The following is a 23623-nucleotide window of genomic DNA, read 5'->3' as shown; positions in this document are numbered from 1 at the left end:
ACCCTCTTGCATTGTTGGTGGGAATGTAAACTGATACAGCCACTATGGAGAACAGTATGGAGGTTCCTTTTTAAAAAGCTAAAAACAGAACTACCATACGACCAAGCAATCCCACTACTGGGCATATACCCTGAGAAAACCATAATTCAAAAAGAGTCATGTATCACAAAATTCACTGCAGTTCTATTTACAACAGGACATGGAAGCAACCTAAGTGTCCATCGACAGATGAATGGATAAAGAAGATGTGGCACATATATACAATGGAATATTACTCAGCCATAAAAGAAACGAAGTTGAGTTATTTGTAGTGAGGTGGATGGACCTAGAGACTGTCATACAGAGTGAAGTCAGTCAGAAAGAGAAAAACAAATACTGTATGCTAACACTTATATGTGGAATCTAAAAAAAAAAAAGTTCATGAAGAACCTAGGGGCAGGATGGAATAAAGACTCAGACTTACTAGAGAATGGACTTGAGGACACGGGGAGGGGGAAGGGTAAGCTGGGACAAAGTGAGAGAGTGGCATGGACATATATACACTACCAAATGTAAAACTAATAGCTAGTGGGAAGCAGCCTCATAGCAATGGGAGATCAGCTTGGTGCTCTGTGACCACCTACAGGGGTGGCATAGGGAGGGTGGGAGGGAGACGCAAGAGGGAAGAGATATGGGAACATATGTATATGTATAACTGATTTACTTTGTTATAAAGCAGAAACTAACACACCATGGTAAAGCAATTATACTCCAATAAAGATGTTAAAAAACAAAAAAAGATTCATTTGGAAAATGCTAGAGAACATGTTATTTGAAAAATGCATGATTATAAGCCATTCCTACAATGAAAGAGGAAATTCTGTCTTTACAGAGGTATTCCAACTAATACATTAAGAAGGACTGAAGTAGATATTTCACCTTAATCTAACCAATGATCATCAATGGCTGCTTAAAAAAAGAGGAACAATTAGATATTTGCCTCGTGATGACTATACACAATACCACCTATGTAGTAATTTGTCCTTCATCACCTCACCCTAAAATCAAACCTCAATACGATCAACCCTGTAGATTTAACTATTTACCAATAAATACAAGGGTTCAAAGAAGCCAAAACCATGGGGGTATGATGATTCATAGGGATTAATTCACGAAATCCAGATGGTAGGAAATTTGACAAGACAAATGACCTGCTTTATTTATCAATTTTTTTCTTACCTTCGTATTTGAAAGAATTCTTGCAGAGACGCAAATATTACCAATACTGGTTGCTGCCTTCTTCACTCTTCTGTGGACCCACATCATAACATATATTTTCAAAACCACCACCATTGGGCTTCCCTGGTGGCTCAGTGGTTGAAAGTTCCCCTGCCGATGCAGGGGACACAGGTTCGTGCCCCGGTCCGAGAAGATCCCACATGCCGCAGAGCGGCTGGGCCTGTAAGCCGTGACAGTTGAGCCTGCGCGTCCGGAGCCTGTGCTCCACAACGAGAGAGGCCACAACAGTGAGAGGCCCGCGTACCGCAAAAAAAACAAAACAAAAAAAACAACCAGCATAACTAAATAAGCAAAAGCAGACCACTTATATTTAAGAGAACAGCAATAGTTCTCAAACTGTCAAGGGAAACATGCTGGTAGAGATGCATATTCCAGAGCCCTAATTTCTACGGACAAGAATCAAGTTTAACAAGCACAGATAATACAGAAAAATGGCCCAAACACCAAAGACACTGAAAAATATTAGTACATATTTTAAGACCCTCTTTGACCACATTTATAAGACCTTCTCTTGGAGTACAAAGAGGTAAAATTGCTGGATTTGGCACATTTGTACCATACTAATGACAACACTAATATTCATTCTCTTTTGTAGAATATGATGGTTCCTAATTCTTTACTTCTTGAACAGTTCTTTTAGTTCTTTTTTGGAGCGATGAGGTTCACATTTTTACAGGGGGACGCAGAAGGGGGACTCTCCTCTGTCAATAAAGGTTCTCACAGTTTCTTCAACAATGCTAAGCTTGAGCCTTGGAGGTCGAGTAGCTGGGCACACTAGGCATGTTCTAATCATCTTACAGGGGCAGTGGGCAGTTGCAGGGTGTGGCCAGGTTGGACAGGATGGTATATTTGGTGTAGAAGATTAAGGGGTTGAGCAGAGTTATAGTCATGGCTATACTGGTCTCATTGGTGGCCTCTTTGGCCAATAGCCAATTTTTTTTTTTTTTTTGGCTGTGCTGCACAGCTTGTGGGATCTTAGTTCCCTGACCAGGGACCAAACCCATGTCCCCTGTAGTGGAAGCATGGAGTCCTAACCGCCAGGGAAGTCCCAAATTCTTTTTTTTAATTTGATTTTTTAAATTGAAGTACAGTTTATTTACAATGTTTCAGGTCTCCAGCAAAGTGATCCAGTTATACATAAATATACATTATGTATATGCTTATATACATACATATACATATGTACACATACACATTATACATTCTTTTTCAGATTTTCTTCCATTACAGGTTATTACAGAGTATTGAGTAGAGTTCCCTGTGCTATACAGTAGGTCCTTGTTGTTTATCTGTTTTATATTTAGTAGTGTGTATGTATTAATCCCAAATTCCTAATTTATACCCCCCCCACTCCTCAGCCAATCCTTTTGTGAAAGCCTGGAATCCTAAACACTATTGGCCAATTCTTGATGTGCTCATATTTTTAAAAATTTTTAAATGTCAATCTGATAAGCATGAAATACTAACACTGTTGTTTTAATCTGGTAATCTTTTTATTTTCATTAGCTACTTAGTTTCACTCTTCTGGACATTACTTTAGCATAAACTTTATACTTTTTTCTCTCTCGTGTTGCTCTTTTCTTTATTATTTGTAGTAATATTTTATACATTACGAATGTTAAACCCTTGTTGCTATGTATGTTACAAATATCTTCTTCCTTTTATGGAAACCAAGTTCCTCCGTATTTTCAGGACTTTCCAGTTTTAACACTAAAAGTTCTGTTCCCTGTGAATTCCCGTAATCCCAAAGCAAACCATGACAGTAGATCCCACAGCCACTTGTCTTCTACTTGGTCTAACAGAGTTTTTCAAATTGAAATCAGAATCACCTGTCCATAATTCAATTTCCAGATAGTCTAATTTCATCTGGGTGGAACTTCAGACTATGTTTATTTTTCAAAAGCTCCATCAGATTGTATTAATGAGTAGCAAAGTAAAGAACCACAGATCTAGGGTGTTGCATTCTTTATGTGTACCAGAAGGCATCAAAGCACATTGCAAGTAGCAGATGATTTTACAAAGTTCTTGCTTTATTTCATACTTTTGAAGGTATCTAACAGGTTAAAATATATACAGGAATACATATCTCGTAATTTTGCTCTTTGCACACATTGATATTTCTATGAATTGAAGGTGTGTGGCACCTCTGTACTGGCAAAGTCTATATTGGTGCCATTTTTGCAACAGCATTTACTTACTTCATGTCTCTGTCACATTTTGGTAATTCTTGAATATTTCAAACTTTGTGATCACTGATCTTCGATATTATCCACTGCAAAAAAAGATTATAATTCACTGAAGGCTCAGGCGATGGCTAGCATTTTTTAGTTATAAATTATTTTTAAATTAAGGTATGTATATTGGGGTTTTTTAGATATAATGTTATTTGCACACTTAACAGACAACAGTATAGTGTAAACATAACTTATTTATATGCACTGGGACACTAAAAAAATTTGATTTGCTTTATTGCAGTTGCCAGGAATTAAACCCATGGTATCTCTCAGATATGCCTATATAAAATTTCTCTTACTATACGTAAAGGTCAAACTTTTGAAAGTCAACTGGCTTATGGTGGATTGTGCAATCTTTAACTATCATATAATCAAATCACTTTCAACTTACATTGTTTCCTTTTTTTAAGTCATGTTTAAGAAATCCAAAGTTTTCCCAGGACTCTAAATAGTAACTCCTTTATCTTCTAGTAAATTTTATTGTCACTTAATTCTTTAATCCATTTGTGTACATGAAGACTTTATTTTCATTTCTTTCTATATGGAAAGCCACTTGCTTCAGCATCATTTGTTGAATACTATACCCTTTCACTATGTGTGGTGCCAACTCTATCACAGTAGTATGTATTTATAGTTGCATGAAAATGTCGCTATGCTTCTCCTCTGGTATACTGATATATTCATTTGTCCCTACATAAAAGCCATACTTTAAAAATTACTGTAGGGCTTCCCTGGTGGCGCAGTGGTTGAGAGTCCGCCTGCCGATGCAGGGGACACGGGTTCGTGCCCCGGTCCGGGAAGATCCCACATGCCTCGGAGCAACTGGGCCCGTGAGCCATGGCCGCTGAGCCTGCGCATCCGGAGCCTGTGCTCCGCAACGGGAGAGGCCACAACAGTGAGAGGCGTGCGTACCACAAAAAAAAAATAAAATAAATAAAAATTACTGTAGCTTTTTTATAAGTTTTTATTTTGTTAGGTTAATCGCTTCCCTATCTCTCCGCCCCCCAGTTTTAATCTCTGCTTTCAAAATGGTTCTCCTTAGTCCTAGAAATGGAAACATAAATCTAAAATTTAAAATTTCAAACATCACAAGATATGCTAACGGAATTTATACTGCAGTAATACAATTATAGACTTAATTGAGCCTTTCCACAAGTGAATTTGATCTATCATTCCAAACTGCCTTTCTTACATATATTTTAAACATACTTTCCAATTTCTTTTCATAAAAATCACCAAGATCTTTATTTAGGCTTACTGCTCAGTTATCTTTTTATGTTACTGTTAGGAATGAGTTGGTTTCTAAAGTGTATTTTAAAACAAGTATTACTTTATATGAAAGAAATGAAATTAGAATTGTATAGAATGAGCAAACTCCTAAAGTTTTACCATTGTGAACGTTTCACAATGTATCTGGTAGCTAACGTTTCACAAGTTTTTGGCAGCTAAACATCACAACAAAGAAATTTCTCTCTATTCCTATCTTGCTAAGAATTTTTTATTACGAATGAATGTTGAATTATCATACTTTCCCTCCTTTACTCTGTTCATATAGATCTGCTATAAGTTTTTACTAAAGTTAAGCTATTCCTTTCGCTATGATGAATTCTACTCAGTCATAACTCTTTGATTGCTCCAATGAAGTCACCTACTATTTTCATGTTCGTGTTTTTAAGTAATGGTTGGTTAATTGTCTTTTCATGTGTAAGGTCTCATTTTGATAACAAGGTTATCTCAAAGGTTAACTTCTTACATGGGTTGGGTGTAATTCCCTTTTAAATTACTATCTGAATATTTAGGACAAGATACTGTTTTCTTATAAGCTGGGCAAAGTTCTGCTATAAAGCCTACTTTGTGTGCATGTATTTGTGGTAGAGGATTCATCAATTTTTATTTCATTTTCATTTCTTGATTCCATTAGGAACTCCATATATTTTATTTTTTTAAATAAATTTATTTTTGGCTACATTAGGTCTTCATTGCTGCATGCAGGCTTTCTTTAGTTGCGGGGAGCAGGGGCTACTCTCTGTTGCGGTGCATGGGCTTCTCATTGCGGTGGCTTCTCTTGTTGTGGAGCACAGAGGCACGGGTTCAGTAGTTGTGGCACACGGGCCTAGTTGCTCTGCGGCACGTGGGATATTCCTGGACCAGGGCTCAAACCCATGTCCTCTGCATTGGCAGGTGGATTCATAACCACTGTGCCACCAGGGAAGCCCTACAGATTTTATTTTTAAATGGCCTATTTGTGAATTTTAAAATGTATATTTATAAAGTGATTCAAAATATACATGTTTTTCAATCTTTATCAAATATATCATTTTCTCTTTTATGACTATTATTCTTTATGAATTCTATATTTACCAGTCAGTGATGCAAGCAATTAGTCAATTTTTTACATTCTTTTAAAATATTAATGTTTAGTATCCTTGATTATTTTTCTTGGCTGTCTTTTATAAATTTGTTTTATATTTTCTTTTCACTCTTTTCTATGCATTTATCTTTTGTCATTTATAGAAGACTGCTAATTGTCCAACATCTTTTCTCTCCACAATTTTATCTATAATTTTAACAGAATTGTAGTTGGACACATGGCTTTGCAAGTAAAAGTCACATTTCCCAGTCTCTTAAGATACTATCTGATTCATCATCACAAAACAAAGTTCTAATAGAATGCAGAACAAGCTATTATGTGTCTTTTCAGGGTCTTGCCTTTCAAATAATTGCATGCACAGACCCTTGGTCTCTTTCACACTTTCTGATGGCTGATGTGTGATAGCTTTTTTTACAGCTGTCCTGGAGATGTAAATTAAAAAGCTGATATTAAGTTTAGCATGGCTGCTTATCAACCTTTAACTATTCCCCAATCATGAATCGATTTATGAGGGAAAAACAGAGTTCTTCATTTCTACCTATCTAAACTGTGTATTTATTAACATATTTGGCAGTGTTTTTAATAGAGGTACATCACTTGCATACTAAATTATTAGTTCTTTATCCAAGCACTTCAGCTTTAAAACAGAAACTTTGATCAATCTCAGCTTTAAAACAGAAATTTTGATAAATCCCACTTTTTTTTTTTAACTGTTGGTTCTAACTAGTTCATTATTTTCATTTTTGTTTCTTCTCTAACTAGTTAAGTATTTTGGTGTATTCTTAAATTTTGATACCAGGGTCAGGACATTGCTATGTTTTTACCAATTATTCATATCAAATGATACCACTTGAAGCCAGAGAATGTACCCTTTATCAGTGCTGCTCAAGTTTTCTGCAGTAAAGAATTACCTTTAATTTTTAATTTACCAACCTACTGTAGGCTGATGCTTTTGTAAAATATTATAATAATAAATTAAAAGTGAAGGGAATTAGATTCAGACAGGAAAAATACTTCGTCAATAGCTATAAAAGTTTCTAAGCTCTTAGTCTCAATTTTTGTACTATCTTGTCATAGATGGGTCAAAAAACTGTTCATAGATTACATCCCTCCAAAAATCATAGTTCCAGTAGCATCGGTCTATATAATATATAAACCATGTAATACAGACTTACGTTGTATGATTAAAAGTTAACAGTTCTTGCCATAAGAGCTCTTGAAAAGGTATGACATCTTTTGAAAAAACAATGACTCTTGTCTAATTTATTTCTTCTTTTAATTTTCATAAAAGAATTTGTATTTATAAAAGTACACTTTCAGGGCTTCCCTGGTGGCGCAGCGGTTGAGAGTCTGCCTGCCGATGCAGGGGACACGGGTTCGTGCCCCGGTCTGGGAAGATCCCACATGCCGCGGAGCGGCTGGGCCCCGTGAGCCGATGGCCGCTGAGCCTGCGCGTCCGGAGCCTGTGCTCCGCGGCGGGAGGGGCCGCAACAGTGAGAGGCCCGTGTACCGCAAAAAAAAAAAAAAAAAAAAAAAAAAAAGTACACTTTCAGAAAGCAACAGACAACAGAATAGGGATAATCTTTATATAAGCATACTTTAGTATAAACTGTGGTACACCCAGACAATGGAATATTATTCAGTGCTACAGTGAAATGAACTACCAAGCCATGAAAAGACATGGAGGAAAGTTAAATAGAAGCACTAAGTAAAAGAAGTCAATCTGAAAAGGATACATTCTGTGTGATTCCAACTCTAAGACACACTGGAAAAGGCAAAAGTATGGAGACAAAGAGAAGATCACTGGTTGCTAGGGATCAGGGGAAATTTACAGCGGTAAAAGCCTAAATTTTAAAAAAAGTCTCAAATCAATAATCTAACTTTACACCTTAGGGAATAAAAAAGGCAGAGGTTCCAAAAGCTGGTAGCACAAAGAAAGTAACAGTAGAGAAGAAACAACAGAGAAAAGCAATGAAATCAAAAGTTGGTTCTTGAAAAGATAATAAAATTGACAAAACTTTAGGCAGACTGACAAAAAAACAGAGCTCACGACTACAACAAATGAAAATGGGAACATTACACAAACCCTCCTTAAACTTTTACCAAAAAATGAGTAGGAAACAGTTCAAAATTCATAGCACAATACCAGCATTACAGTAACAAGAAAGCCAAAGATATCACAAGAAAATGACAAATCAATACCTCAAAATATGAATCAAAATATGACATTTAATCAATACAACATACCACATTGTTCTGGGGTAAATTGTGTCCCCATCCCCCAAACGCAGAATAGTACTGAATTTGGAGACAGGCCTTTAAGGAGGCAATTAAAGCAAATCGAGGTCATTGGGTGGGCCCTAAACCAGTGTAGTGTTCTTATAAGAGGAAATTTACAAAAATAAAGAGATATCGGGGAGGTACACACACAGAGGAAAGATCTGAGGAGAAAGCATCATGTGGCCCTCTGCAAGCCAAGCAGAGGCCTTAGAAGAAACCAAATCTGCCAACGCATGATTTCAGACTTCTGGCCTCCATACCTATGAGGGAATAAATTTCTGTTAAGATACCTCATCTGTGGTACTTTATATGATAGCTGCAGAAAATGAATAGTGATACCTCAGTATCAAAGGGGGACTGGTTCCAGGAGCCCCTGCATATTCCCAAATCTTGGGTGCTTAAGTCCCTTACAGAAATGATGTAGTACAATCAGCCCTCTGCATCCATGGGTTTCAAAACCTGTGAATATGGAGGGCTGACTATATATTTATTGATAAAAATCTGCATATAAGTGAATCTGCACAGTCCAAACCCATGTTGTTCAAGGGTCAACTATATAATCTTAATTCAATCAATATAATATATAATATCAACAGAATAAACAGCAAAAGTCACATGATGAACTGAACAGATGCAGAAAAAAACATAAAATGCAAACCTTTTCACAATAGAAACACTCAGCAAAGAATAAAAAGGAACTTCCCAAATTTGATAAAGAACACCCACCAAAAGACAACAAAATCATTATACTTAATGGCAAAATACTGGATAATGTTCTCTTAAGTGTAAGAAAATAATATTTACTCTCACCACTATTCAAAATTGTACTGGAATTTCTAGGTGGCTAGGCAAGAGAAAGTTCTAGAAATCAGACAAGAAAAAAGGCATCCATACTGGAAAGGAAGAAGTAAAACTTTATTAGAAGATGACATGATCTTATAGTTAGAAAATCTTAAGGAATCCACTAAAAAATCTATTAGAATTCATATATGAGTTCACCAAGTTGCAGAATACAAGATCAATATACAAAACTCTATTTTACTTCTATTGAACAAAAAATCCAGGACTATACAATGGAGAAAGAATGGACTTGTATACAAGTATCGAATCACTATGTTGTCTAACAGGAACTAACACAATATTGTAGGTCAATTATATTTCAAAAATAAACCAACCAACAACAAAAAAAACAAAGTCACAGAAAAAGACAGCAGATTTTTGGTTACCAGAGATGGGGTGGGAGGAGCAAGAACTCATTGAAGGTGGTCAAAAGGTACAAACATTTTTAAGATAAATAAGTACTAGGGATGAAATGCACAAAATGATAAAAATAATTAAAATTGCTGTATGTTATACAAGAAAGTTGTTGAGTTTTCATCACAAGGAAAAATGTTTTTTCTATTTCTTTAATTTTGTATCTATAAGAGATGATGAATATTCACTGAACTTCTTGTGGTAAACATTACATGGTATATGTAAGTCAAATCATTAAGCTGTACATGTTAAACTTACACAGTGCTGTATACCAATTATATCTCAATAACACTGGAAGAAAAAAAGGAAAAAATATGCTTCTAAGGACACTATCAAAACAATGAAATCAACCCATAAGAGAAAATATTGCAAATGACACCTGATAAAGCACTTGTATCCAGAGTATATAAATAACTCTTACAACTCAGCAAGACGAATTAATCAATTAAAAAAAAAGAGCAAATAATCTTCAGTCGTATGATTCAAGTCAGGACCACAATAAGCTATCACTTCTCACTTACCAGGATCAGTAGAATAAAACAGTGAAGTATGAAAAAGTGTGATGAGGGTATGGAAATCAGAATTCTCATATATCACTGGTGGAAATGTAAAATGGCACAGGTACTTTGGAAAAAAATCTCAGTTCCTCAAATGATTAAACATAATTATATGATCAAGCAGTTCCACTTCTTGGTGTATACCCAACAGAAATTAAAACATATATCCATTCAAAGACATGTACATGAATGCTTATAGCATCATTATTTATAAGTCAAAAAGTGGAAACCAAGTGTCTATCAACTGGCAAATGGATAACACAGCGTGGTACACTCATACAATGGAATGTTTGCCCATAAAAAATGAAATCGTATAGATGAAGGTCCATGCTATAACAGCAACAAAGGATGGAAACATGCTATGTGAAGATGCACAAAAGACCAGATTATGATTCCATTCACATGAAATGTCCAAAGCAGGGAAATCTACAGACAGAAAGTAAATTAATGGTGTTTAGGGCTTGTCAAGGGTGCATGATATACAGAGAGAGGAATGGTGGGTAATACTAAAGAATACAGTATATTTGAGGTACGGAAATGCTCTAAAATTGATTGTGGTGACTGTTCACATAGGTGTGAATACACTAAAACACCACTGTTTTGTATAATTTAAATGGGTGAACTATATGGTATGTTAACTGTATTTCAATAAAGTTATCTTTAAAAAGCTTCATAGGTATTAAAGGAGAGACACAAATATACAAATAGAACTGGAGACTTCAATATTCCTCTCAAAAACTAATAAACAAGTAGGTAAAATATCTGTAAGGATACAGACCTATGAAGCACTGTCATTTTGACCTAATTGACAGTTAAAGAAGTATTAAGGTTTTTAGTAGAAGTGATACCATCTTAGGCCCATACCATTACCCCTGTCTTTCGCTCAACCTACCCAGTATGGTTCAGTAAATCACTTCTGTTGTCAGGGGCTTTAGTTAATTGATATTGTTTACAATGGCTTGGATACAATGATGAAGACCTTTGCTGACATATTCCCAGCACACACCAGACTAGTTACCCAACTGTAAACCTTGACTTAGGGTTGCACATCCTGTTTCTAAGCATGTACCCCGATACCCTAGATTAACTATAAAACTGTCCTAATGGCCCCTCGATAGTGTAGAGTGCAGCTGCAAATGTTTATGGACCACTGTCTGATTCAGGTCCCACCCGCTAGGTTACCCTGTAATAAACTGAACCATTAATTATATGAAGCTGTCTTGTCTCATTTTTAGTTCTCAGGATGCCTTCTCAGTTCAGTGAGCACTTTTTATTCCCTCCACCCTCCATCAAAAGCATTCCTGTCTAACAGCACTAAACATGTACTTTTCAAGCGCATATAAAATATTCAAAATATACCATATTCTAGGCCACAAAACAAACCTTAACGAAGTTTAAAAATAAAAACAAAATGTACTTTCTTGAGCTACAAGGAAATTAAATTAGATACCGGTAACAGAAAGATATCTGGAAAAATCCCAAATATTTGAGAACTAATCAAATACTTCTAAATACTCATGGATCAAAGAGAAAGTTACAAAGGAAAAATTTTATATAAATTAAATATGAAAATAGAACTTTTCACATTTGTGGGATGTAACTTAATTAGTACATAGAGGGAAATGTATAATACTAAACGGTGTGTTAGGGAGAAAACTAAGCTTCCAACTGAGGAAAAGAGAAGAGTAAATCAGATTTAGAAAAAGGAAATGGATAAAATATTTTTTAAGTGCAGAGATGAACACTGAAAAAGGAAAACAATAAAGAAAAAAGCCAAAGCTGGTTCTTTGATAAGATGAATAAATTCATAAACCTTTAGTCTAGCTGAGTAGGAAAAAAAAAAAAGGCTCAAATTACCAGTATCAGGGATGAAACTAGTTATAACACTACAGACTCAAGTGTAGCCAGAAGATAATGGAATCTCATGAGTAACTTCTACCAAAAAATCCAGAACTTACATGAAATGAACAAATTTTTGAGACAGAAACTACCGTAACTCACTCATGAATAGCTTACACTAAAGAAAGGAATTTAAATTGCAGGTAAGGGCTTCCCTGGTGGCACAGTGGTTAAGAATCTGCCTGCCAATGCAGGGGACACGGGTTCAAGCCCCGGTCTGGGAAGATCCCACATGCCGTCGAGCAACTAAGCCCATGTGCCACAACTACTGAGCCTGTGTGCCACAACTACTAAAGCCTGTGTGTCACAACTACTGAAGCCTGCATGCCTAGAGCCCGTGCTCCCCAACAAGAGTAGCCACCACAATGAAGCCCGCGCACTGCAAGGAAGAACAGCCCCCACTCGCCACAACTAGAGAAAGCCTGCACACAGCAATGAAGACACAACGCAGCCAAAAATAAATAAATAATTTTTAAAAAAATAAATTGCAGGTAAAAATATTTCCATAAATATGAAAAAAAAAGAACTCAGATGGATTTTATGGCTTTGACTGACTTCCTTCACTTTAGCAAAAATATCAGTTCTGCACAAATTCATCCAAAATGTTGAAGAGAGAATACTTCTTCAGTTCATTCTAAGTCAGCATGCCTAATTTAAAAAATTAACTGAAAAAAAGAAAAATTCATACTAATAGATGAAAATCCTCAACTAGAAAAAAGAGCAAACTTAACCTGACTTGTCTAAATAATTATTTCATTTACAAACATTACTCAACTCTTCCCTCCTCTCGATACTTCAAAATTCTACATGAAGTACATTTAGTTTTCCATTCTACAAAGCACATTTTTCCAGGAAGATTTACTTTGAAGACTGTGTTCTCTGAACAGTGAAAGGACATTCAATTAATACATCTGCATAAACAGATGTCTAAAGTTCTTTAGCTAATACGATCATTTTCTGTAAAAGAACAGAAATATTAACTATAGAGTAGGCACACATATGAACAAGCATTTTTAAAACTGCCACTCTGAGTGTAGAGTGAGAGGTAGGTTGATGAGAGTATATAAACTTCTTAACTTTACTTTTTTTACTCCTAGTACTAAAATCTACAGTGTTTTAGACTTACGTTGTATCATTTAACAGCAAAGTAATAAAGAAGCCCATCTAGGTGAAATTTTATCTTGGATGTTTAGAATCCAAATTATTATCACCATTGCTACCATCACAAGTAAAAATATCCTTCATCTGTTACTATTTTCTTTTACTTAATTTTTTGTTTTGGGGCCTTTTGCTCACTTGTTACCTGTACGAGCCCTAGAAGTTAGCTGTACTTGTATCAGAAACAGGCAAACAACAAATACAGAAGAAATCATCATCCAAAGTAACATTTTTCACCATTCATGACTTTTCAGAGATATTAAAGGAGAAATGGTAGGGAAAGCTACTATTTTTTTCTCCCCTCATGATTAGCCTTTGAAATCACTACCTCCTTCCAACTCATTTCATTTTTCAAAACTGGTCTTCCATGGCCACAAATAATTACAGAATGAGCAGTGGACCTTTTGCTTCCCATGCTTCAACTACATGAATTTTTCACACAAAAATAATTCATACAAAACTAACTTCAGAAGAATTATTACATTTTGAGGAAAGATTATTTTTTTAAAAAGCTCTACATATTCTCTCAATGATCTTACTGCCAGCTAAGTACTACTTTAAATACGGAGCTTATGATCTGTAGCATGTCTTTGATTTGTTGTTAATGAACGAATAAAAAACCATAGGCTATATCCTAGTTATGCTGTAGAAACCAAACTTAAAAGTGCTTTTGTTCATTGTATCCCGTGCTCACACAAATGTAAATATTCTCTGATCTTCTATGAAAATAAAATTCCCAAACACTTTACTTCTGGCTAAAATTACTGTTGAAACCAAAGGTCAAATATTAAATGATATGCTAGGTAGATAATAAAATTATGCTGGCACAGCTATACTAATAGCCAGTAAATTATACTAGCCAAAAACAGTATTAGACATTTATTTCCTTATGTTGAAAGATGCACTTAAGTCTACTTTATCTGTACTTACTCTTAACAGTAACAGAATAAGCATTATTATAATAAGCAGGTAAAAACAGTAAGAGAACAAGTAATAAAAGGAGCAGAGGAAAAAAGAAGTCTTAAAAAATGAAAAGCTCTTGAATGACAAATTTACAAAAGTTTATCTCACTGTCAAATATAAACCACGGCACCCAACAACTGGAAAATACACCTTCCAAAAGAGGCATGTAATTTCATGGTTAAGGGTATAAACTGTGGAGCCAGATTATTCATGTTTGACTTCCAATCCTTTACTTGTTAGCTGTGAGACTTGGGCAAATTTCTTATCTTCCTTATGCCTGTTTCTTCAATAGTAAAATAGTGATAACTGTACCCAGCTCAGTGGAACTTTGTGACAAATTACTATATATAAAATGGGACAGTGCAAAGCACAAGCAAAGCATGCAATAAATGTGTAGTAGTGGGGTTTTTTTGCAGGCACAGGTTAGATTGTAGCAATTTTTAATATGAATTTATGAAAGGACTCCAGTGGCTCTGTGAGACTACTGAAATCACACGCAAAACTTTAGACTTGAATGCAATTTTCCGGGAGATAAAACTGTTTTTGCTCTTAAATTTATGACCTATCTGCCCCAAGAGCCTAAATGTTAATACTGTGTTTATGCTTTTTTAAAAATAATATACTCAATATTGGAAAATAGTTAAGCCTCCCAGGCTATGATATCTCAAATTATTACTTTTTAAACATAACTGGCTAGTGATCAAGTCAATTCAATGTATGTGGGCTAAGAAAAACAGATTAAACACTTCCTTTGGCAAACCGCTTATTTTTATTTTTGGCAAACCGCTTATTTTTATTTTTTTCAAATGTAGATTAAAATCATCAATATGTCAATTTTGATAATCAGTAACTTCTAATGAGTATTTTAAGAAAGAAAAATACTTGCTACTTGATAGAAAACAAAAGACTAGTATTAGAATCCATGTTATAATTATATAAACTGAACAGTTAAGATAAAACATAAAATTGGTTTAAGCTTCCTATGTTTCAGTCTAGGAACACAGTAAAGGGAGGGAAAGGTTTGTGCATGTAAATGAGCACCTATGCTCTAAAAGGACAATTTAATTTGAAGCTGTTAATTTTTGTTCTAAGTTTTAAAGAGAAAGCAAAATAAAATATGGCATAAAAAGGAAACCTAGTTTTGAAGGAGACTTTGTATCTTCAGGTTTTGACTGGTACAACAACCCTTCAGGCCCAGAAATACTCATAGACAAATCATGAAAAAATAAGAGAAAAACTTTATTTCAAACAGGGTCAGTGGTATGTATGTATGCTATAGAAAAGGCTGGTTGTAACAGCAGTTTCATTTCAAACCTGAATTGATGCACAAATGTGACAGTTTAATGATCAATTACTGCTAAAATGTGGATTAAATCCATCAACATGCCAATTCTGACATCTGTTATAGACACTATTATTTATTTTAGTAGTAGAGGCTAATTTTTATCAGAAGAAAATGAAAACAACCTTACGGTTTCTACTAATGTAATGAACTGTATCCCCAGTATTGCTCTGAAATTATACCACTAGGCTGCTAAGAGAAATTCTAACTTCATCCAAATGTATTATTTAACTGATAATCTTCAATCATCATCTACTGTTGGCTTGATGGTTACTCCTCTTCTTATCTGACCCCAACCAATTAAACTGAAAAATGAAAATAAAAGAAATCATGAATTTTAAATCCATTTCATTAGCATTACTATAAAATGTTGATATATCTAATTTTACTACACTCTCCTCTAAATTCAAACTTGTTCCCATAACATGTTCTATTAAAAAAAGTCTGTATGTTATCTTCTTAGATTCCTAGAATCGTACACATGGATTTTCGCCATCAGGAATGACAAGAAAAGCAAACAAGAAGTTTCTGTCACACATATGCTCATGTTTCTCTAAAAAAATATACCTATCCATTCAGAATCAGCAAACAAGAGCATCTCAGTTCCCCCAATGAACAATGCCAATAGACAAAACACATCAACTTAAATTAAAAACAACAACAACAAAAGAAACCCAACTCATTATCAATTCTTTTTTCCTTGAAAAATGCCTCTTTCACAGCATCTCAACATATCATAATGGCTTTAAAGGGAAATAAGAGAAAGAAGTGAAGAACTAGAATAGGTAGTCTATAAACAAATTACTCTCAATAGCAGAGGGATCAAAGGCCCCTCTAGTCAACAACCAGACTGGATTGATACCACAACTTTACTTTCTAGAACAAAACCCACCTAAACATGGGTAAAAAATACAATTCTAAAGAATATAAATGAAGAAGAAAGTTAGCAAAAATGGGGAACTTGAAGGTTCCAGATATCTGTTCTCCTATAGAACCAAGTAATTAACATTCTGAAAAAGTAGTTTTGTGCATCTGCAGCAGCCAAGCATACGCCCAACAACAAAAAAAAGCCACACGCAAGATAGAAAAAAAATTTGTGTAATTTTGCTCACCCAGTGCAGCATAGCCAAGAGCAACCCAACCAATTCCCAGTTCCTCCCATGGGACAGAAGGGAAAGAACAGAACTTGTTTTCCAAGGTCTAGTTTGTATGGGGGTTGCTCAAGGGACTAGTTTCTGTCTTGTCTGACTCTGAGTACCTGGAGAGCTGTGGCATGGTTGCATCATCAGGTTGAAGACTCCAGAAAGTGGTAGTGTGAGACCAGGTGAGTAAAACCTTCAGAAGGACTAAGGGTGCCCGGGGAACAAAGGATTATGAGCAGAGATATACAGTAAAGTGAGGTCACAGAAGAAGCAAGGGTGAGACTTGAAGAAACTAAGACATATAAAGCAGTTGTCTACATGAAAATATTGGACAAAAGAACACAGCTCCAGGGAAGATGCATACCCAGAAAGGCCTGAGAAGACAATAAACAGTCACACTCGGTTGATCAGTGAAGATTTTTTCCTTCAGTCTTCAAAGACTATAAGAGATGGCTTCTTTTCCTTCCTTTCAAATGCCCAATTTTAAATAAAAGATCACAGGTATACAAAGATACAGGGAAACATGAACAAAGCCCCTGCAAGAGAACAAAATAAATCCCTAGATACTAAACCTAAAGATGCATAGGCCTTGGACCCACTTGAGAAGGACTTTAAAACAACTGTCTTAAATACTTCCAAAGAGCTAAAGGAGAAATAGAGACCTAAAAATATAATGAAATACACAAACAAAAAGAGAATTTAAACAAAGAGAGTTTATAAAAATAAAGAGAAAAAAAAACTAAATAGAAGTTCCAAAGCTGAAAAATGCAAGGACAATTGAAAAACTCAACAGATTAATAAAACAGCAGATTGGAACAGTATCAGCAAACAGACAACAAATCTTGAAGATAGGTCATCTGAAATTATTGAGTCTGAGAAGCAAAAGAAAAAACAAAGAAAAGTAAACACCAACTGAAGTACTTATGGGACATCCAGAGAATCAACACATGCATTATGGGAGTAGCAAAAAAAAAAGAGAGGGGCAGAGAGTTTATTTGAAGAAATAATGACTGTAATAGTTCATGAATATATATAAGAAGCTCAAAACCCTCCAACTAGGATAACCCAAAGAGAAGTGTATCAAGGCACACTGTGATCTAACTGTCCAAGTCAAAGACAATGAGAGACTTTTAAAACTGCAAGAGAAAAGACAGTCAGTACATATAAGGGAACTTCCTTAAGATTATCAGTAGACTTCTTAGCAGGTAACTTGCAGGCTGAAGGACAGTGGCATGATATATTCAAAGTGCTACAAGAAAAAAACTACCAACCAAGGACACTATCTTGAAAAACTGCTTTCAAAATGAAGAAATGAAGACTTCCACAGATAAAAGCTGAGTGATTCATTATCACTATATCTGCTTTTAAAGAAATGCTAAAATAAGTCCTTCAAGTTGAATTGAAAAAATACACAGCAACACAAAGACCTATGAAAATATAATGCTCACTTGGTAAAGGGAAATACACAAATATAAAAACCTGTATTATTTAATTCTGGTGCACAGAATCTAAATGACACAAATGTAAGAAGTAATGATAAATACAATATGCAAATATGTAATTCGTTTGTCACATCAATAGCATTAAGTGCATGAATAAATATTTAAAAAGAGTAAGGTACTGTATGTAACTGAAGTTAAGCTGTTAGCAGTTTTGAATAAAATGTTTTAATGTTTAAGTTTTTATATGTAATCCAACAACAAGAACAACAAATCTATAGAATATACACAAAGGAAAAATGGTGGGGTGAAGTCATAAGAACATAGGAACAGGGAATTCCTGGTGGTCCAGTGGCTGAGACTCAGCACTTTCACTGCTCTGGGCCCAGATACAATCTCTGGTTGGGGAACTAAGATCCCACAAACGAACACAAGAATGAAGCGGAGGGCTTCCCTGGTGGCGCAGCAGTACAGAGTACGCCTGCCGATGCAGGCGACATGGGTTTGTGCCCTGGTCCGGGAGGATCCCACATGCCGCGGAGCAGCTGGGCCCGTGAGCCATGGCCGCTGAGCCTGCGCGACCGGAGCCTGTGCTCCGCAACGGGAGAGGCCACAGCAGTGAGAGGCCCGCGTACCACAAAAAAAAAAAAAGAATGAAGCGGAACAGAATCCCACTGGCCAATGTAGGTTATGAGCACCAAAATAGAAACAAACAGCAACGGATCATAACCCACTGTAAACAAGTAAATAAACAGGAAAAGAGGAATGGCAAATGATAAATGTAGAGAAGCACCACAGAATTATGCTATCCCCAGAACAAAGCACAATTCAAGCAAGAAAAATCAAGTGGCAAAGGGGTAGGCAATTTGATGAGAAGCAGGCTATTTGCAGTCTTAAGGGTTCTCATCATAGACTTCATTAGTGCAAGCATAAAAAGAGAAACTTTACAAAAGAAAAATCAGATGTCTTGACTGTATGAACACAATTAACCTCACCATCTAGGTGCAGCCAGATATTCTGTGCCCTTGAGATTCCTGATAAAGACACAGCACAAACTATATAGCATTTTGGTTTATAATAAATAACCTGAATCTAATAAGACAAAATATCAAATTCAAATTGAGGAAGATTCTATGAATTAACTGGCTTGTATTGTTCAAATGTCAATTCATGTTCAGATAAAAACGTTTAAAAAAGTTCCATATTAGAGAGACTATAGGAACATGAAAAGGAAATGAAATATGTGATCCTGGGGTGAAGCAAGAAAAATTCAATGAAGTACAATGGTGAGACAGATGACAAAACTGGAATGAGGAGTTCAGGTTTTTGTATTTTGTCAACATTAAAAGTCTTGAACTAGCTGTATAAGAGAATATCCTTACTCTTAGGAGATACACACTGAAATATTAATAACTCTAGGTTATGCAACCTACTCAGTGGTTCATAAAAACTAAGGTGTATGCTTATGTATGTGCACATGTAATAATATGAATGGTGTACATATATAAAAAGTCAAAGAAAATGGAAATATTAATTCGGAATTGTTTGATTTTATATAGATTCTGTCTGAGATTAAAGGAAAGCCAGTTGCAATACCTGGAGTAAAAAAGTGAACTGCAACTTTATAAATCAGTGCTGGAAATATAGATTTTAGTGATCCAAATACACACCTGAGAATTAAAGCCATGAGAACCACTGAATTCAAGGACAAATGTGTTTGTGCGTGTCTATACATCATTAAGAACTAATATACCAGAAGAAAATGTGCCGTTGCTCTTGAATGAAAGGTGGACAAGTTGACAAACTTACCGCCAGTGTTTTTCAACTCTTCGGCTAAGGGCTATTTTTTCTCCCACTTCTGTGCACACAGGATTAGTGAGAACTATTTTACCCAAATCAGCCTTTACTGCACTAACTCTTCCTCCTGTTGAAAGGGATCCTATGTTCACCATAAGCACTTCATTCTTAGACAGCTTTTGCACCTAGGGAAATAAATTAAGAAAAAAATCCTTAAATAAAGGAACGGCTTTCCAAAATGAAGTGAGAATTTACCAAATACTGCTAGAAATAAACTATGAAGGAAAAAAATTCTGCACAAATTACATTATAATGGGATTTGAACTATATATGTGTCCAAACAGAACAAAATGTTAGTTATTTGGCATTTACTGAATATACACAAGGTCTAATTCTAAGCTACTTAGTATAGCATAGATCAGTCAATGAAACTCTTAAAATTTTGAAGAGACTTGCAGCAAAAAGAATGTACAGGGACTTCCCTGGTGGCGCAATGGATAAGACTCCCCGCTCCTAATGCAGGAGGCCCAGGTTTCATCCCTGGTCAGGAAACTAGATCTCACATGCATGCCGTAACTAAGAGTTCACATATCACAACTAAGGAGCCCAAGTGGTGCAACTAAGGAGCCCAGCTGCTACAACTAAGACCCGGTGCAACCAAATTAATTAATTAATTTAAATAAAGAAAAAAGAAGTTCAATATTTCTTGAAAAGTGCAGCAAGATAATAACAAAACACATAGTTTAGTGGGTTCTGAAGGCCTAATTCCATTCATGTAATGTTAACTCAGTACTTAAACTTCCTGGCCGCTATAAAACTGGATAACACCTACTACCGTAATTATTAACTGTTACACTGCCTACTGCTGTTGTCTATACTTACAGTCTCATGTCAAAATTCAGACCAGTGTTTTTAAGGGCTTCAAGTTTCATTAAGTCAGAGGGTAAGAAATATAAATATTAAAGGAACTCCAAAAAATTGACATGTAAATTTTATAAGCACTTAATTCACATCCAGAACAATTCCTTTCACATGACCATTGTTTTTTCCTAACATAAAAAGGACTTTACAATCATACATACAGAATTTTGAGTACTGTACGGATTGATACTCAATCTTTCAAGAAACAAAGGTAAAAATTTTAAGCAACCCATCAACCAATCCTAAGGCCTAAAGAAAATGTGGAGAATAGAATCTGATAGCAAGAAAGAGATACAAAGACGACTTAGTTACTAGAAAAAGCCCAGTGTTAAAAAGTTAATGTAAGAATTCTATATCACTCTTTTGCCACCTGTTTCTCTCCCTAAGCTTATTATATCATCAGATATTTTAATGTCAAAACATGTATTATGGATCTGATTCCTTTTAAAATGTCATTTTCCTACTGCTGTTTAAAATAACTCTGAAATGAAACTGCTGGGACACTGTTTGCACACTTAAATACATTACAAATTTATACTTTCTCAAAAAAGGTTAAAGTGCTTATTTCTGTGTATCTTTGCCAACAAAATCTTACTTTTTAAAAAGTCAAGTGTATTCTAGAAATATTAAGTCTTTGTAATATGTGCCACAAACACTTTTTTCCATTAAAAAACAAAACTCTGGCTTGGTTTATGGCTGGTTGCTATAAAGAAACTTCCAGATTATACACCTTTTCTTTGTTTGTAATTCCACTGTGTAAGACAATGAAACAAAACTGGTTGAAACATCATACTTTGTCTCATTTACCTTTGCTGCTTTTTTGTCTCCTTCTGTGCGTACACCAAGAAGTCGTCTAAGTAGGAAATAGGAAATTTCCAATTCTGTGAAGATCTCAGGTAAAGCACCAACTGCACCAAGCACCTGCCCCACCATTCTGTCAGCCCGGCACAAAGTGGGGTCAATTTTTGTTCCAACTCCTAATACATGATATAAACATTACATATTCCAACTTGTTTTTTCTTAAAATGTTTGTAAAGTTAGTCAAACCAGTACAAGTCTCTACATATTGTAACCCTGTTAACTCATACCATGTAACAGCTACGTAACCAAAATCCCATAAATTCCTAATTAAAATCCCTGCTTTATCTAAAAATACAAGAATGGGAAAAAGTGTTGCTAGAAATTCAAGACTAAAAAAAATCTTCTTGATTTAAATTATAAAGAAAAAAATTATAAAGGTAAATGAGACATCTGCTTACCTCAAAAGAAATTTCATTTAATAAGATATTGTTTTAATAAAGATTGAAAAGTACAAAGTTTATATGTTTACTTCAAGTTATGTTTGTACATTGATGCAATAAAAAGTTACAAGAAAATGTTCTCTGAATGTCCCTATTCCTAAACAAACAAAAACACCAACCGAACAAAAAACTGCACCCACATCATATACAGAAAACAGGCAAATTTATAGGCAACCTTCCATTTGTAAAAATTTACATAAAAAGCAACCAAGAACAGTGTAAATAAAAGAGTATAATAATATATTCAATATTAAATCATAAAAACCTGGTTACTGAACTTATTCATGAAACTAAAATGTATTCTTTATATATAAAAGTATCCCCTTTTCCCCACCCCACCCTGTGGCAATGCACGACTTGTGGGACTTAGTTCCCCAACTGGGGATTGAACCCAGGACCACAGCAGTGAAAGCATTCAGTCCTAACCACTGGACCGCCAAGGAGTTCCCTAAAAGTATTTTTCAACAAACATAAAAAATCATTTTATAATGATAATCAACAATTCAACTACATGTATACCTCCCATCCACTCCTTCATATTCAGTTAAAATATCTAATCAGAGATACAGACTCTCAGATAATCCATTTCACACAAAGTGACATGAATAGCCACTATCAAAAGAATGTAAGTGAAATCCTTACCAATAAGACCCCCTGGAGCAGCATACTGAAGATCATTGTGTTCCGCAAAAAGTGATACAATTTTGGAAAAGATTGGTTTGCACATGAGTTTTCCTTCACTATCTTTGGAAACAATACCAGGTCTGACTTCTATCTCCTGGCCCACCTGAAACATGCAAGTGAGTAATCAAAATATGTGGGGCAACACAGTTACCATTTACATGGTTAAGAGTCCTCACTGGTAGATTGCCAAACACAATAACCACTAAATTATCTAGCAATTACCTAGAAGATATATATGCTTTAAAGACATACTTAAAACATAAAACAGGAAACAAAACAATAAGTGTTTTTAAAGTTAATTTTGAGATTTTGTTTTTACCATTTTTTCCCCTCTAGATAACAAGAGTTCAAAATCAAGTTCACCTTTAATACTCCTTTTAAAATACTACCACCGGCCACACCACCTTTAAGGTCATCAACTTCACAGCCAGGTTTGTTGACATCAAAGGACCTAATAACTGGGAAGGGGATAAGGAAGAAAGGAAAGAAACCATAAGGCTCATCATGTTATTTAAATTAGATGTTTAAGTTAACTTACTATTTTTTTTTTACAAAAAGTAGCCAATTAAGATCTACACTTCAGAGTTGAGTTTGTGGGGAAATATCATTATTCCAATGCTTACTGTGCTCTTAACTATTGGAAAAATGAAAATAAGTTGATCAGTTAAGTGACATGTTTAAGCTTTATCTATCTTTTGGAGTCTAATGTGACTGTTACAAAAGAAAAGACAAATAAATACTCTTTATGTATACAGTTAAGTGAAGGGATGACTGTTCTGGGCTGAATTATGGCCTCCTTCCCCACAATTCATGCTGAAGCCCTAACCCTTGGACTCAGTACCTCAGAATCTGACTCTATTTGCAGACAGGGTGTTTAAAGAGGTAATTCAGGTAAAATGAGATCAGTGAGGGCCCCTAACCAATCTGACTGGTGTCCTTATAAAAGCAGGAAATTTGGACAAAGAGGTACCAGGGATGCACATACAAAGAGGAAAAATCATGT

The 23623-nt window shown here is 35.2% G+C and overlaps 1 protein-coding gene across 3 annotated transcripts in view; it reads right to left on the bottom strand.

Annotated features, from left to right (window-relative positions):
* Positions 1–3103: 3103 nt before the first annotated feature.
* LOC115849784 (eukaryotic translation initiation factor 2 subunit 3-like) overlaps positions 3104–23623 on the bottom strand; it is a 34631-nt gene continuing 14111 nt past the window's right edge. Inside the window, exons 8-12 of one of the 3 annotated variants that reach the window (XM_030851404.3) lie at positions 22984–23078; positions 22579–22723; positions 21443–21612; positions 19727–19899; positions 3104–3550 (exon numbers count right to left, since the gene is read on the bottom strand). In XM_030851404.3, the coding sequence (XP_030707264.1) occupies positions 3544–3550; positions 19727–19899; positions 21443–21612; positions 22579–22723; positions 22984–23078 (590 nt within the window). In that variant the 3' untranslated portion in view covers positions 3104–3543. Of the gene's footprint in view, positions 3551–8296; positions 8424–15214; positions 15642–19726; positions 19900–21442; positions 21613–22578; positions 22724–22983; positions 23079–23623 lie in introns of those variants that run through there. The other 2 variants (XM_070044762.1, XM_030851402.3) reach the window with 2 other exon arrangements.

The sequence above is a fragment of the Globicephala melas genome, chromosome Y, assembly GCF_963455315.2.
Source record: "Globicephala melas chromosome Y, mGloMel1.2, whole genome shotgun sequence".
Lineage (NCBI taxonomy): Eukaryota > Metazoa > Chordata > Mammalia > Artiodactyla > Delphinidae > Globicephala > Globicephala melas.
Note: the sequence above shows the minus strand (reverse complement) of the source record. Positions and strands in the feature narration are given on the sequence as shown.